This window comes from Emys orbicularis, chromosome 2 (assembly GCF_028017835.1).
Source record: "Emys orbicularis isolate rEmyOrb1 chromosome 2, rEmyOrb1.hap1, whole genome shotgun sequence".
Classification (NCBI taxonomy): Eukaryota; Metazoa; Chordata; order Testudines; family Emydidae; genus Emys; species Emys orbicularis.
The window spans coordinates 121,154,545-121,172,963 of record NC_088684.1 but is presented as its reverse complement, the minus strand read 5'-3'; the positions used below and the strand labels follow the sequence as shown (position 1 = coordinate 121,172,963).

At 38.1% G+C, this 18,419-nt stretch overlaps 1 protein-coding gene across 1 annotated transcript in view; it reads right to left on the bottom strand.

The window, feature by feature from the left end:
* Positions 1-18,419, bottom strand: part of DUSP22 (dual specificity phosphatase 22) — a 63,360-nt gene that overhangs the window by 28,903 nt on the left and 16,038 nt on the right. Inside the window, exons 3-4 of the mRNA XM_065399743.1 lie at positions 16,231-16,313; positions 192-241 (exon numbers count right to left, since the gene is read on the bottom strand). Coding sequence (XP_065255815.1) covers positions 192-241; positions 16,231-16,313 — 133 coding nt within the window. The remainder of the gene's footprint in view (positions 1-191; positions 242-16,230; positions 16,314-18,419) is intronic.

Below are 18,419 nucleotides of genomic sequence, written 5' to 3'. Positions count from 1 at the left end.
GCACTTTTAATAATAATAATAATAATAATAGGACCTATTTTTCTGTTACCGCAATATAAATCAGGAGTAATTCCCCTTAAACCAACAGATTTAAACCTACATTGGTGTAAAACTGGTGAGAGATCAGAATCAGGTCCTTTAACATATTTCAAAACAACATTAGTACTGAATTAAAAAAACCCAAAACTTACAAATTCTGTGAGGGTGAATCGGCAGCAGGAATGCACAGATATTTCACTCCCTGTATAAAGTAGTAAACAGGAATGAGAACACAACATTAAGACAAAAGCATAATGGTCACAGATCAATGGGCAAATTCTGCTCTAGTATTTGTGCAGCTCCATTGATTATGAAAGAATTGTAGTATTGTAAGTAACTGCAGATTTTGTCTCATCTGCCCAGATTTAAAAAGACAAGGTGGGTGAGGTAATATCTTTTATTGGACCAACTTCTGTTGGTGAGAGAGACACGCTTTCAAGCTTATACAGAGCTCTTCTTCAGCTCTGTGTAAGCTTCCATAAGAGGAGAGATTAAAAAGACTGGGACTGTTCAGCTTGGAAAAGAGATGACTAAGGGCGGATATGACAGAGATCTATAAAATCATGAATGGTGTGGAGAAAGTGAATAAGGAAGTGTTATTTACCCCTTCACATAGCACAAGAACCAGGGGTCACCCAATGAAATTAATAGGCAACAGGTTTAAAACAAACACAAGAAAGTACTTCTTCACACTATGCACAGTCAACCTGTGGAACTCATTGACAGGGGATGTTGTGAAGGCCAAATGTATAACTGGGTTCAAAAAAGAATTAGATACATTCAAGGAGGATAGGTCCATCAATGGCTATTAGCCAAGATGGTCAGGAATGCAACCCCAAGCTTGGGGGTCCCTAAGCCTCTGACTGCCAGATACTGGGACTGGAGGACAGGGGATGGATCACTCAATAATTGCCTGTTCTGTTCATTCCCTTTGAAGCATCTGGCATTGACCTCTGTCAGAAGACAGGATACCAGGCTAGATGGATGATTGGTCTGACCCAGTATGACCATTCTTATGTGATGAACCCACCCACCTTGTCTCTCTAATATTCTCGGACCAACGCTGTTACAACACCACTGCATACAGACTTACAAAGTTATTTTCAGAAATGTTTTGTCGCTAAGGAACAGACAGCTTAGTCATGTTTACACCAAAGATCCTTAAGTGAATTCTTTAAACGGCAGCATCTTTATTAGAAAGGCGTAAAACTTTTGTTATATTCATCAGCTTAAACATGTTATTCTTGTTATGTTTCATTGGAAACTAGTCGCATCTTATACAGTTCTCACTTTGTCAAAATGAATGCTGAAAATGAAATTTGAGAAAAAAAATTCTCGTGCAGAATGCCACATTCAGTTGTTTTTCCCTTACGTATTTAGCAACACAAAGGGCATTTTGGAAGAGGAATCGGTTATTTTTTGAAAGCGATGACTTTAAAACTCAGGCGTATCTTCCAATAAGAAGTCCTCACTTTATTAGTCAGCTATTATTGTAACGAATTATGTACTGAAATAAGGAACTGCAATATATATTCTTAGAAGAACTCTGATCTGAAAAGTCAAGTAGGCAATGCCTTTTCAGGAGTGTTTTACAAAAGACCACAGAAACAAGTTTAAAAAATGAGCTTGGACAATAAAGTGACAAAGTAATAGATAAATAACAAATAAAAAGAGCGATGACAATAGAAGTTAGTATTCCATACGAACAGGCTGTAGTTTTAAATATACCTAGTAACTTCCCTCTCCAGGGACATCTCCAGGATCTCAGATGGTGATCAGGCTCATCATGACCTCCTCAAATATACATCTCTCCCCAGGCTATGATCTCCAACCCCACCTCCGGCTATTCCACACCTGAGCCAACAAACCACTGATGGTGCAACAGCTATGTTCTCCATCTGAAGAACCAGAGGTAGTACGTCAGAGCAAGCCAATGCATTCTTCACAGCCACTCCACTACCGCTTTCCAACCTCTTCCTGGCCCTTTGAGACCTCTGTGGATTGTCAACTTGTTTCCTCCTGAAGTGTGTCACAGAGTATAGCTGGTGAACTGTCAATGATTCACTGACTAAATGGCACAGCCAGAGTGTGGGGATTATTGGAAATGTGGAAGGCATAGCCGGGGGAAATCATGACTTAGGGAGAGGGAAATATTTGAAGAGGGGTTTACAGTGAGAGAGCACACAATCTCAGCTGAACTCCTGCAGAATGGGAGCTGGTGATATTTCAGGAGGGTAAAGTGGGGAGAGTTGTATGGGCATGATAAAACGTGGTTGTGGGGAAAAGAGATGAGATTCAGCTGGTGAACCATGGAGGCTGGACAGCTAAATGGCATCTCTGATATCTGTCAAAAAATGAAAACCGTCGAACATGGCAGCCACCCCCACTTGAATCTGGGCAAAGCAGCCCTAGTGTGGTTGCAAGGATAATAACCCTTATGGAGTCAAGATGGCTAGCAGAGATGCACTCAACTGGCGGTAGAACAATCTGCATATAAAACAACAGATTGCTAATATCATGGATTGATTTCTCTAGACTAGACAATGCTACAGTATAGATCTGGTATCATTACCTCCTTACAGAGGTATTCACCATGAAGCTTTAGCTTTGAACTTAAGAGGACTGCTCAAAGGAGTAAATTTTATAGAATTAGACCCTACATTTGCTGAAGCTTGGCAATTTACCTTTTCAGGTCATATTAAATACTCTCTCCTTTGGACAATTCAGTACCAGGAGCCCAGTACTCATTAGCTACCCTTCAACAAGGCAGAACACAGGAATGAAAAGAAGGGGGGAGGGGAGAGAGAGAAGGAAACATATTGAGGCCAGCATTGTACCATGCAATTAAGGTTCCAATCCTGCATCCCATACTCATTTAAGCAGTCCCACTGATTGCAGCAGTTATCACACATGCTGAATGCTTACAGTAGCTGAACTAAGAGGGGCTTTCAGAAAATGTTCACTTTAAAAGAAGAAGTACTGTCAGTTTTAGAGCACACAGTGTTCTTTTCTGTCACAGCTGGCTGATTCCCATTCTGCATGATGCTAAGAGGTACGTGAATTCACAGCTACCACAGAACCACACGTAAGCATGAAACTAGCCTACGAGAGACCACATATTGTGCTAAATAGCTCCTCCAAGGCCTGATCCTGGGAGGTACAACTCCCAATAAAGCCAATGGGAGTTGAGCACCTCTCATTGAGTGTATCACCTCTCAAGATCAGAAGTTTAGGCAGGTTAACTGGGCCATTCAACATATAAAGGTTCTGGAAGTCTGTGCTTTACCAATGCGTGCCACCTTGGAGCATTTTGGAAGGTGGTGCTAATGAATTTCCCTCCCCAGACCTCCCAGGAAATCCCCCCCTCCTCCAATAAGAAAACGACAATTATGGGTGGGATCTCAAAAATGCTCAGTGTTGGCCTCTCTCTGTCCCACTGAAATCAACAATAAAACTCCCAATTACTTCAACCGGAGCACAGTTAGAACATCCCTGACCAACTTTTTAAAATCCTACGTTATAAACAGATTTGATCCTACATAGTTTAAAAATCTTAGAATCAAAAGCATTCATTTTAATTGCATGAATAAAATAGAGGGACTATACTGGTTGGTATTGGGCAGGTGTTTGTAAATGAAACACTTGGGCCACTGTCCAACAGAGATATTTATATGTCGCTGTTGATAACAAGACTTGCCACGCTGCATTCGCTTTTCTTCATGCGCTTTTGATATTTTTACAAACCTAGTGCCCCCCCCCTTTTTTTAAGATATTGGAAACAGGAAGTTATTTAATTTCTGAGCCCTCTTGTCTATGTGATAATTAAAAAAAACCATCCGAGATCATAGTGTTCTTGTGCAGTTATGCCCCAGAGACATCACTGTCTTTCCTGTGCACGTACAATGCAGATAACATCTAAGAATTGTCCCAAAGGGACAATAAGCAAAGCAGAACAGTTTGTGTCAACGTAACAAGTAAATACTGTAGACTAAGATTTTCAGATGCTCATGGCTGGTTCACTAGTGTGCAAAAATGCCATAGGCTTCACAATTTCAGTAGTTAGTGGCATTTGCAATTTTAGAATCTTCAACAAAGACCAAGCCAAAGGAGGAAGCAAAAACATCACTGAAGTGTCTGTTTCCTTGCTTGGGTATGTGCTCATCATGACAACACAGAGTCTGTGCCTGATCATAGATTGCTGAAGCCAATGGGATGACTCCCAATGCCTCTATGGGCCTTAGAGCCTTACTGATTTATTCAGGAAGCTATAATATTGCTAGAAAATGTTAAGAATAAACCCTACTATAAGATTTAACAGGATTTAAATTAATAATATTAACAAAGATGGGGCAGGCAAACTAAACATTAAGTGTATGTGTATAACTCAGTATTTCTTTCAAAGGGAAACTTGCATTTTGTCATCTGGTAGAACAATAGATGGATTTTTCAGTGAAAAAAGTGGATTTAGGTTCCAGCAGATTAGTTCCACTCATTAAATTTGTTAAATTCATTGAATATTTGCCCTTCTCAAAAATGAAATGTTTTGTTTAGGTCAGAGATAAAACCTTATTACAAGAGTTGATGAAAAAGCAAATATTATTATAAATCCAATGTGAAGGAACGAATCCACATTAATTAATTAATTACTGCTGCAGTTGGTATATTCACAATGAAATATTCCTTCAACTGATATCTTGCATGCCAACATTTTTTTTCTTCTTCTTCTTTCTCCCTCCAAACAAACCCTTCCCTGGATTAAATCAAACCAGCTTTTTCATCAAACTAAAATTAAATATTTTCTCGGAGTTATGAAAAATGACATACATACATTGCTGTAAAGCAAATCGAATTCTATGCTCCAACTGAAAAAAAACAAACCTTCAGCAGTTCACCACACAAGTTCAAGTGTTCGTACAAACTTCCTAGATCTGTACATAAGCAGAATAACCAACTACATCACAGTGCCTTTCTCATGGCCACTTCTAAATTCAATGCTATATATTCGCCAACTGTTGTTTCTAAATCCTTAACATCACCCCACCCACAACCTACATTTTTTTAAGATGTTTTCTAAGGTTATCGATATTAGTTAGTTTTCGTATGATGCCAGAATCAATTGAGGTCACGCATGTTTCTTCCAGTGCAGTTAAAGATACATGATAGACTGGAGAGCCAATATACTAAAAGATCATTTTCTTTTCAGTTTTCTATTTCAGCAGACAGAGTAACCACCAAAACTAGAATTTTGTCTCTCTTAGGCCCTGAAACTAAAGGCTACAGTTAAACCGATACAGTGAGAGCTAACAAAACCAGAACAAGTATTCTGATTTCAAGATTGTCAAAGCTGAAACAAGCGAGAGTTAAGTAAAATTTCTAAAATTCACTGTTATTTGTGAAACAATACTATGCTTGCACCATTTTGCCAAACATCGTAAAATAAAGCCAAACCCATTACACTGTCTCTCTCAAGTTTTCAAAAATGAAAAACAAAATTTAAATATATATTTTATGTAGCCAGGGTTTACACTGAGAGCTAATAAAAACCTATCAACTGAAGAGCAAATATGTTATAACTTCTAATTATTTTGGTGTCATTACGTATAAGATCTGAACACTGCACACTTGTTTAATGTTTGGAATATTCAATGAAACCGTAATAAAATCTCTCTCTCATTTAGAATATGTTATTAGCTTCTTTTTTTTTTAAGTCTTCTATAAAGTATTAAATATAATCCAAAAATGTAATGCACAAGAAAAAAAGTACAGGAAAAACAATGAGTATCTTTTATGACCCAGTTTAATTTTTTCCTATTCTACTTATCTGTGGCTAATTTGAAATGAAAAAAATAAGTGGATGTTACTTTCCTAGCTTAATTTTAATCAACCAAACTTAAAAAAACAATTTGAACTTTCCTATGCAGAACAAGACTTTGCAGTAGCAAAACGATGCAATCACATTTAGTGCAGTTGAGATAGTAGGTTTGTATGTGAGAATGGGAAATCCAAACAGCACATTGCAGATTTCACCTTGACAAAAGCATTACCAAGAATAAGCTAATAGAAGCATGACAAAACATATATGTCTTGTTATTTCTTCAGGTTACAAACATAGGATAGTTAGTGAATTCAGAGTGTCTTTGATTATAACAAAGAATGATGCTTGATTAACAAACTATAAATAAATAGTATTGTATGGTGTATTCAGAAGTATAAAAAAATCTAATAAAGTATTTGGGTGTTTTTGCTTTAACGTTTTTGAGTAATCTAGCAACACACTGTCGGGGGAGGGAAAAGAGTTATAGAACTTAAAAAAAACAGACTCATAATGCATAGTAACACTCAAGAGAGAGAGTTGACTTCAATGTTCTATCCCCTTTGAGAGTTCTCCTCTGTTTTGTAACTTTAACATCTCAATTTCTAGTCAATCAGTGATGGGGGAGGGAGGGAGAGAGAGAGAAATACGAACCCTGAGTTGTCCAAAAACACCACCACAATTTCTATTCTAAAATCATTATTTTTTAAAGATAAATGTTACATTTTTGGCATTAAACTTCTCGGTATTTAAATTTATGTAAAGATACCATCAACGACTTCCAAGAAATTCTTTTTTTTTTTTTTTTTTTTTTTTTTAAAAACAACCAAAACCCCTCAGCTTAAATTTGTGAACCCAGATGCAAATAGGAAACCTCTAGCACCTGGCAAGTTCTTTCAGGTTAGTCAAAAGCCATGTGTTAATCTGACTTGTCACATCAACAGATGAGGATGGGAGTACTTATTTTTGTTCAGGGGCATTTCAGCAAAAAAGCTAAAGTGGGAAACAGCCAGCAGATAAGGTTTCCTCAAGGCAAACCAGCAAGAGGTTACCAAGAGTTTTGTCCAGTACAGCTACAGAACCACCTAACTGAAAACTAGTCAACCGTTGTTTGTCCTTTCAGTTACTTTCTGGAGCAGTTACAAATGCTGTTGATTTTATTAATGACTCATAGAAAACACTTTTATGTTTCAGCAATAACCATTAATTGACCACATTGTAAAGTTATTTCATGTTTGCTTTTGAGAACAGCATAAATACATGAAATAGACTTATGGGAAATCTGATCTACTGAAGCTGGGAAGGTCCTGTAATATTTATTTTTAATAATAAAGTAGCCTTTTTATATTCACAGCACTTGATTACATAAGGGATCTCACAGCCATCTTATGAAGTATTTTCAGATTTTTTTTAAAAAGTCATTAAGATCAGAAACAGCTATATCTCTTTTTAGAAATGAAAATTAACACACTTTCCACATCTTTTCCTAGGTGGAAGTTGAAGGGCTCATTGTGTTCCAGTGAATGTGGTATTCAGAAGACTGCAGTCAATGGGTCAATACTGACCCATACTTTCAACAACCTAACCCCTAGTAGAGGTGCCTCATTAGTGGAAAGATTCCAAAACCACCCTTCCACCAGATGTTAGTGCTACTCAACAAAGGCTGGAGTTCACCTGGAAGGTGGAATAACTAGGGAAACCAAAGAATGAACTGAGTCAGTATATCACCTCAGCAGTCTCCACCAGAGATGACTAATGTTGAGTGCCCAACTTGAGACACTACAAGGAACCAATATCAAGAGGGCGAATGCTCAGCACTTCCTGGAATTCAGGCCTCTTTCAGGTGTCTCATAATGGACATACAAAATCACTAGTCACTTTTGAGAAATTAGGTCAGAGTTCCCAACTCCTCATGAACTAAGCCAAAGTCAGAAGAACTGTATTTTAAATAAAGGAGTCTTCTCGCACTACTACAGCTGAAAGAAAAATGGTAGCTATTTTGCTCAGCACAGTCTTTGGAAACCTCTCATAGGGAAATTCTTACCATGAATAAGCAGTGAAATGATATGAAAAATACATTTTTTATTTAAAATGAGCACTTCTGAGCTTCCTCTTGATTGTGACCTGACCTGACTGTTGAAGAATGACAATTTGTGACACTGGTTGAGGTAGGAGCCCATTGGAAGAGACTCAAACAGAACAGTTTCAATCTGACTTTAATTACTTATTTAACAACTGGAAGAACTAATTTTCATTGTGGTAGCATGATAATGACTTGGAAATTGCATTTTGTTGTATGCTATCTGGCCAGCAGAATGCACTCATTAAGAGTCCCCTAAGATTTTGGCCTACATACAAAAAGATTGCAGAGCCAGTGTACAGAATGTGCTACACAATCATGACTAAAGGATCCATTTCTTCTCATCGGTTCCTCAAGAAGCAATTTTTATTTACAAATAGCTTCTTGCATCTCAAGAACTGCTCCATGTTATACAGTACAAAAGCTGTATTTTTTTAAAGGTCTGGAGGTTTACACATAATGAACAGCATCAGTCCAGATTTAGCCTGAACTCAAAAATGCATGATTGATTGGTTTCCTAACGTTTCGCTATTTAGCGATCATGTGTCAGAGCAATGATGCACTTCTAGTCCAAACCAAAGACTTACGGGTTGGTTTCTGAGTGTGGATATTCCCTTGAGATTACAGAGCTAAAGAGAGAATGCTGAAGCTTAGTTATCTTCTGCACCTGTAGTTCTACCAATTAGGGAGATGGAAATTGCTTCTTTCATCTTAAACCAGGGTTTCCCCCAAGAATTTTGGAAATCTCTTTAAGTGTATCAAAGGGGGGGAAGGCTATTTCAAATCTAAAGTTAAAGGTGGTGGTGGAAGCTTTCAGGACAGGGAACGTGGTATTAGAAAACTGAAACACACTGTGGCTATCACGATTTAATATTTCAATGGAAACCCTATGCTGAACATGTCCCAATAATATTCTGAGGCACCAAGAGCTGATATCTTAGGCAGCAGCAGGAATATCAGCCAAAGACTGTGTTGAAGCAGCTGATCTGCTCTATGCTAAGAAACTAGCTAGTTCCTCTGCTCATCTGGAACCATTTTTAATCCAGAAGGTGCAAAAAGTACAGCCCACTTTAAGTTTGATATCTGAAATATTTGGCCACATGCAGAAATTTAAGAAATTTCCACAAACAGCAAATCTAAGTGTAGGCCCATAAGGATGTATTATTACTAGGTCTCTGATAAGTGTTAAACTGACATCTCTCTTCCAGGATAATAGCTGATAGTAGAGAGATCGCATAGCTTTTGCTAGCAGATCAGCCACTTTGTTAAGTTTCCTCAGAACTCCTAGATCTTCCATCCAACCCTAGGAACTTGTTATTTATCAGCTTGTTCCAGCACATCCTCTTTTGACTTCTCCCCAAGAGTGCCTGAAAAGAACAGGTATGTCCGCAACATCGTCTGTAGTGAAAACTGACGCAAAGAAATCATTTAGCTTCTCTGCAACATCCTCATTCTTTTATTTCCCCTCATTCTCTCACACTTACTGATTTGAATATAAAAACAAGAAGATACTCTAAGTATATCTTTGGCTATATACTCAACCATTCACTTGTTCCTCTTAATTCCACCTTATATTTTACCTGCCATAGTTTGTGTTCCTTTTTATTAGCTTTAATTGGGCTGAATTTCCATTTTTTAAGAATACCTTCAAAAACTTTGTGGGTTTTACTCTAAATCATCTCTTAACTGCAGGCCTCAAAGAATTTGGCACACACTGTTGGAGAACTATTATTTTAATCCAGGAGTCCAAATTAACATGCTGTCAACCTCTTGCCACTTCAGACTATCTTGATGAACTAGCATCATTGATGCTAGCAGAACTGAAAATAAGAGTCATGCATTAACTACTTCTGCAAACTCAAGGAGCTTGAAGGATTGTCTTCGTGGCTCTCAGAAATATTCCTTCCCCCGGTCAGTTTCTTAGTGACTGCATGGAAGATCAAATTTGGGATCTAAATTCTTTAGGAGGGTCCCTTGAAACTTTTTAGTCTTAAAGCTACAGTTCATTTAAGATAAGTGATGACAGCAGCACAAGAAAAGCTAATAAATCGACCAAAATTGATAACTGCATTAAATTGTCTCAAGAAGTTTGTTTCTTTCTACAGAGCATACAAGCCAAAGCTTATTTTACGTAGCCATTAGTATGGGGGAGGGGAGGTACACACAGCACTATTCTGGAGATACTGTGCACAAGATCTATCTTGGCATCGTGAATGGAATCAGAATTTTTTTTTTAAAAGAATAAATAACTCTGCTTCCTGCAGGTGCTCTGGTTAACTATAAAGAATGAAAAAAACCACACTACAAAATTTACATTATAGAAGAGCTAATGGAGGAAGATTACGATGTTTCATTGGCATGCACCAGAGAGTATTTCCTAAGCAGCAATCATATCTATGTTATGCTCTAAACAACTATGTATAATACTTTAAAATCATGATATTTGCCCTAGAAAGAAACTGATCATCAAACCACAGAAGCTCTAATGACAGGACTACCTTCCTGATGGACCACTTATACAGACTTGTATCACCAAACAGGCTAGATATATCTTCTAGACCAAAGACTGCACCGGTGTGTGGATTGGCTATAGACATGTATTGCAACTGCCTACAATGTAAAGAGAGCGGTGTGCTCTTAAAAAACCCAAAAGCTTGTCCAGTTTGCTGGGATTTAAATATAGCCCAACTACTTTAGTCTCACCTGGACGGTTTCAGATTAAAATTGCAACTTCATGGGTATTAGAAGAGAAAGGGATATGTAAAAGAAAAATCAATTCTTTTAGAAACAGAAAGCAAGAAAAATCACACATGCACAAAGCACAAAACCTAGACAAGGGCCACTGTAAATGGAATGGTGAAGATCCAAGCCTTCTGTGACAGAAGATAGCACTACAGGCTACTTTAATGGGAACATTAAAATGCCTCTAAGGTCATGCTACTCTTCCTTTTGAGACCCAGGCCTCTGATAAAATGAAAATGTCTTAATTATGTCATAGAATCTTCAAATCATAGAAGATTAGGGTTGGAAGAGACCTCAGGAGGTCATTTAATCCAACCCCCTGCTCAAAGCAGGGCCAACCCCAACTAAATCATCCCAGATAGGGCTTTGTCAAGCCGGGCTTCAAAACCTCTAAGGATGGAGATTCCACCACCTCCCTAGATAACCCATTCCAGTGCTTCACCACCCTCCTAGTGAAATAGTTTTCCTAATATCTAACCTAGGCCTCCCCCACTGCAACTTGAAACCATTGCTCCTTGTCCTTGCATCTGCCATCACTGAGAACAGCCGAGCTCCAGCCTCTTTGGAACCCCCCTTCAGGTAGTTGAAGGCTGCTATCAAATCCCTCATACAAATCTGCTATCCAACAGAGTACAGAACTTGCTGTGATGCAACAGAGGCCACTCTGCAAATGACAGAATATTGTAAATTAATGTCAGGAGACCGGATAGCCTCGGGAGACAGGGAACAGAATTCATACACTTACTGTTTCAACTCTGGTCTAGCTTAACTGCAATAAAAATGTACTAGTAACTGACAAACATTTGTTGGATTCTATAAAAAGAGTTGATAGTTTCAATCCAGTTCCTGATGGACATATGGCTACCTCTCTTGCACACACATCTTCTAGAGAAAATCCAGTCTTGATTTTAAAATTGCCAGTAATGGACAATCCACCACAAACCTTGATAAGTTGTTCCAATAGTCAATTACCCTGTCTGTGAAAAATGTGCATCTTATTTCTAGTTTGAATTTGTCTAGCTTCAACTTCCACACATTGGATCTTGTTATATACCCTGTCGGATAGACTGAAGAGCCCTCTATTATCAAATTTCTGTTCCCCAGGCAAGTCCTTATAGACAGCGATCAAATCACTCTTTAACCTTCTTTTTGTTAAGCTAAGCTAATGCTTGAGGACAGGCTAATAGTAACTACCTAACCCCTGCTCCAAAGCAGAGTTGGTTGACATTTGCTAAAATAAAAAGCACTCAAATGCACTCTCTCAGTATTTATATTGTGCTCCTCATTGCAGGCTATGAGCACCTAAATGAATGAATGAATGCAACACAAGAATACAATAAAATACCAACTTCCACCATGAAACAGTGTGGGGAAAGCTCATATTGCTGCTGCCAGTGTTGTACCTGCCTTGGGACTGATTCAAAGCCCATAGAAGTCAATAGAGAGACTTCAACGGGCTGTGTGTTTGGTCCTTTGTGATAACTTTTTATCCCCCTTCAGCCCACAGCAAAAGAAATGAAAGCTGTAAAAATTAGCTTTAAGGAGCATGTGTTGGCATTGCTGAGAATCCTTGTAGATTCTTGTCTTCAGAGGTTTCAGAGTGCATGTGGACAACAACTCTAATGGCGTGGATATTCCTGGAAGCCATGGACTTTCTGGCTGTCCCACCACAAACATCAGGGCTGGTTACATGCTTGTTCTCACCTCTGGGTTTTGTCTGAAGATCAGATATATTGATCACACCCCTGGGTCAGGTCTGCCCATCAACCTGTGCATGTTGATGCTTGGTCTATTCCAAACCTGTGTCACCCCCAAAGCCTACTCCTCGTTGCATCAGAGGCACTGATGCTAAGGGATAGCTGACATCCCCTTCACACCATGGAATCCAGCAGATCACTGACGGATATTATCTTTTAGAGGAGGCTCTCAGCTCACTGATTCCTTGTTGTTTCTCATGCCCAGAGAGCACTGGGGTTAATATCTGGAATTTGAAGCATCCGAGCAGCAAATTGGTGAGGTGATGGCCTAAAATCCAAGCTTCTTCTATGCTAGGATTTTATGTGACATTCAGATCTATGAACAATCATCTGTGGCCATGCAAGTTCAGCCTCTGTGCTGGAGGAATGCTCGTCTTACACGGACGAGCTAACACGTCAGCGATACCTACTCCTTGCCCAGGCAAAAACAGAAATGATGCTGGTAGATAGAGGATGGTGGCCTGTGCGTCACTGTTTATTGAAGGCACTCATTTAAAGTAGTTCACTTTCTTGATCATCTTTTGTAGTCCCTTTTGTGTTGGACCCACCACAATCACTTCCATCGGTTTTCTCCTGACAAACTTTTAGGCATGTCTTTTTAAATTACAAATGTCTGTATGTGTTGTTAGGATATCTGTATGGTGATGGTGTTCAGCATTTGGACCGCTTCAGCATTGGGGCTTCATAAACAAATTAATTACAGGCTCTATTTTTAAAAAGATAGCACTAGTTTACATTAAAATAGTGTTACATACAGAGCAAAAGAACTAAGCAGGCAATAGTGGCGGATTGCTCAATTCATGTTCTCTTTTTTCCAATTTAAGCCATGTCAAGTTTAATACCTAGAATATTGCAGCCATACCCTTCCCTACAAAAAGTAAAAACAATCCTTTAAAAAGCTGTTTTCAGCCTTTGTTGTACCACAAGTAGAATACAAGACTTTAATTTACTTTAAAAACATTGTCTGCAGATATTCCATTTTGAAAGCAAGCAATAGCTTCATGAGCCTAATCTTTGTTAATTAGCCAACTATAAATAGCAAACTCATAAGAGGATTTATAGAGTTGAACTTTACCAGAAAGGGCTTCTGAAAGCAAATCCCACTGAAAAGTTATTGGTTTCTCAATTATTTCTCCTGAAAAAACTTAAAGCATTTTTATATGAACCCCAAACGGGCAATCATTTTCATTGATGTGGCAAGCTATGGGGCAACAGAAGTTCCATATTTCCTAATAGTGCAGAAAACACAAGGAACAGAGCAGGAAAATGTAAGTTAAGAAGGTATTTGTTCAAATACACAATCATTCTCAGGTCAAAAATAATTTTTAAAATGTCCTCATTGGCATTATTAACAGATTATTAAAATTAGATTTTAGAATATACATCAAATATACTATTGACTATTTATGATGGCGGTTTGCTTTTTATTCTTCACTCAACATGGACAATGAAATTAGACTGGTCAATTCCATTTTCTGGTTCTCATGCACTAGCACGTTGCTACCATGTTGCACATTCAAATGCTACAGAATAATTATTATTACATCAAAACAAAAAACTATTATTGAAATTACAAAAAAACAAAAAGGTAACACCTGGTAACAGTAGGTTTTGTAAGAATTTTTGAGAGCTACCCTATGTGACAGTGACCCTTTAAGCATGATTCACTAGAATGATGAACACAATTTCTCTAGTCAATAAAAAGAACTTCAAATTCATTATCACATAATGTGTTATTTTATACTACTGATCATCAACTAACTCAATACAGCCATCACTTTAATGTACTATGTTTACCACTTTAAAAACAAAACAAAAAGTTCTTCCCACAGTTTTTTATTTAAGTTTAGTGAAATAGTTACAATATTTCTTAAACTTAGGATAGGAAATTAAAAAAAAAAATCAACTTTGGTAAATGGGCAATTAAACTACCATCTTGATTTTTAGGGGTGACTACTGTATCTATGTAACAGGAAAGTTTACTATGGGTCTGATTTTACAGTCATTCCATGCATTAATCTCAAAATGATTTCAGCGGAATTTCCACTGACTGAGCAGCTACAGAACTGGGTACCTAATGCTGCACCAATGAAGTCAATAGGAGCTTTGCTGTTGACTTCAGTGGGCAAGAGAAAAAGCCCCGAGTCTCTAAGAATGGAATAAAGCTACTAATCTTTTAAAAGCAAAATATAATTTACATAAGGCCTAAACTCTAAACATTGTTTTCAGCGTATCTTAATTACAACCTGACAAGTAATCATACCTAAATGGAACTAATGAAGTACTGTAACAAGATTTTCTAAACCTTCGTTCATCAGTAAGTACTTAGTTGCAAGTGACTACTGAATTAAGACCATGAATTAGAATGTAATTAATAATAATTTCACTGAAAAACAAAAGGAACTTGCAATCTTCCTTCTACTTAAAGAACTGCGGACAAATTGTAACATTTGTTTTCCACGTGAGAGGAGGTTGTAGACTGAGAATACTGTGACTGCACCTGGATTCTGCAGTGAGTAGTTCCCCTACCTTGACTAGAAATTCATGACACTAGACACAAGCAAGCTTCTGTTTATTTTAGAGGACACCACCCCGGAGGAAACACATGCAGCACAGACATAAAAGTGTGATTACATCTTCCTTAGTGAGTGCAACTGTATATCACTCCAGTTAGCAGCAGTCTTGAAATTCAATATGCTTTTAGACCATGCAGTAGGCACACCTTAATAAGTCAAACACACACACACTCAACAAAGAGAACAGTTTTAGCTTTGCTGATCCACAGTACGGAGCCCAAAGACAATCTTCAAATTCCAGTTCACCTTTAACTGTCCTTTCCCCTAGGGCTGCCAGCCCTCCAGGATTGTCCTGGAGTCTCCAGGAATTAAAGATTAGTTTTTAATTAAAAGATTATGTCATGTGTTGAAACCTCCAGGAATACAGCCAATCAAAATTGGCACCCTACTTTCCCCAGGTATGACTATATATGTTATCCAAGCTTTAAAAACAAACTATTCACTGGCTTGCCAGGTCAAATGGAAATTTTGCAGGAGTGAGTGGCTGAATCCATTACTCTTTTTTACTGGAGGGGAACAGAACTAGAGAGAGCCGTATGGGCTCAGAAGGAGAGCAGTAGCGGCAGCAACACCAGCAGTCATCTTTTATGATGCGAACGTTCACAATATGTAGATGAAAGTAAAATGGGGGAAGGAAAGGATTAATTTGCAGAGGGGGCAAATATCTGCCCATGTAAATTGAATGAGTGGTTTTTTGGGGTGTAGCAGCACAGGTGTATTCCCTCCAGGCAAATAGGCAATGGCATTTTTTGTCAAGCCTGGATAATTACATTTTAGACAGAAAAGGATTTGAAGCCTCTTGCACAAATAATTTGCTGTGCAGTGTTAGCAAGGGGCATGTTATGGTAAAGGGACATTTTTAAATGGGTTTTAAACATCCTAGAAATCAACACAGAATGTTTAGTTACCTCTGCTACTGGGCTAAGAACATGTACTCTCACCAACAGAAGTTGGTCCAGTAAAAGATATTACCTCCCCCACCTTGTCTCTCTGATAAAACAGAATGTCAATCAATAAAACACTGTAACTGAATCCTCCTTTGACAGCTGGATTGCCTGTTAACAATACCAGTGATGAAAACTGTGACTGACTCACAAAACTATGACTGAGAGAAAATACGGAAAATTGTGTCAAACAATTGTAATAAGGATCAAATTAAGTGAAGGTTGACAGGCCATTATTTCATGTTCAGGTTAACTAGAGCTATGATGGATTCCCCCTTACCTCAAGCATAGGCCTAGCACCGTCATGGATTGACAGAATGTGTGTAACATTATTCTTGCTCAGTTGCTCCGCATCTCGAGCATCTGTAGTGGGGGGGAAAAAGATTTCTTTTTAAGTTTCTCTTAAAAAGCTGTTCCTAGTTCTCTCACACATGTTGAGAATCATGATCATCTGTGAAGTTCTTCTAAAAACAACACATTCAAAAAGACAGGAAGGGGGGGGAAAAAATGAACTCCAAAGCAAATGATATACTATATAAAGAACAAGCTTAAGAAAACATCCCTAAATTATTAAATCAACAGTTTCACACATTTTGCATCTGAAAATTGAGTGTGTCTATCTGTGGTGTGTCACACACACCACATGTATGCAGATAACAGACATATGATACATTTCAGAGCCATGTGATAACATGCATTTATCATACACCTTTGACTGTCTCGCCTATTCTCTGCCCACTAATACTAATCCATCTGCACTTTGATTTATTCTTACATTTCAAACCCTGTAGCACTAAGCAGCTTCAAAACTGCCATCGTTGTTTAAGATCAATTTACCACACAAGTGTTCCTTCTACCTTCCACATAGAGAATCCCACCTTCATGTCCCCTTCCACCACCCCTACAGACAAGTTACACTGGCCAAGGTAGGCAATATTCAGTCATGAAAGGTTTAAGGCCTGATATCTCACAATTCTGCAGAGCTAGAAACAGGAGATTTCTTACACTGAACAGGAGAAATTCCCAGCTTCCCAAGAAAATGCACCCCAGTTGCTTCTAATCCTGGAAGACCCTAAGAAATCACATTTCAAGTCTAGAAAAACAATGTTAGAGTTTTTTTTAGAGGGGACTTACATTTATTATTTTCTTCTCCATCCAAGATTTGTACGGTTGGACTTTTGATTTTACCAACAAAGGGATACAAGAAATAGCATGCATGCGTATATATATATAAATAAAAATATTCCTCAATTTTTTGTATAATATGTGATACATATATATAGTGTATATGAAAATGTGGTATTATGATTTTATAGACGTTTGTTTTAGATGACCTGCAAAACTCACTGGGAAAGTTGGTGGGGAAAAGTTTAGGATTTTTGTTTTGTTTTTAATCTCCCCCGCCCACACCCAAATAGTCAACATTTCATCAAAACTCACAAGATTTCTATTAGCTCTATAGGAAGCAGAATAACATGGGGGAAGGGAAATTTATAACAATTTAATCAACTTTTGAATTTTGAAATTTCTCATTACTTCAACCAGCTCCACTCATGGGTAAAGTAGCCATCCCAACAAAGCCTTTACATCATAGTGCCCCGTCATGCATTATTCAAAAAACACACACAGAGTAACCCTCACAAACAAAAGTATAAGAGAGTCCTTGCCCAAGGTGTTTAAAACAAGATTAAAAGTTTAATAGTCACCAGTGAGGAGTGAATCTGTGAAAAAAAGCAAAGGCCACTGCCACTTCAGCTTCTGGAGTACTGTTAGCTAATAGCAATACTGGGTTCTTATTCTCTGTAGACTAGCTACTAGAGAGGGACGTAGCACCTGTAACATACCATACCTGCGCTACTCCTTTTAAGTTTGGCCAGTGATTATAAAGAGATTTGATAAGTTTCAACATGGGAGAGGTACCAAACCACATCTTTAATCAAGTTACATAAAAAATAAGAAAGCAATTTAATACATTTTATTAAGTAAATTTGAGGAAGAAATTTTCCCAAGGTGACTTTTAATCTTGAACCCTTAATTATAGGCACATGAGTATTCAGAATTACAATTAGGTGCTCAGAACTGGAATGCAGGTTAAGGCCTGAAAAATTCGTGCTAGACGGTTTAAAGAAATGTAGTTGATTTTAACTCCGTTCATGTAGACATAATCCAACAGCTCTGGAGTCTGAAATCTTCTGTAGCCACAGTGCAACTTCCCTACACTGGCCCATCAGCAAGACCAGGAGGGAGGACCCGGGTTTGTTCAGTTTGTCTTTAATCTTGATCTCTTGACTGGGAAAGGCTGCCATACATGTCATTTATGACAGTGTTCTTTGTGATGTGGACACCTGTCTTAAAACCAGCCTATACAATCGGTTTGTGTTAGCCTGGTTGAATAGATTTTAAAAAAGCACAGACCACAAAGGTTTCAAACCGGCTCTTCCTTGGTACAAAAATAACAAGAATATCACC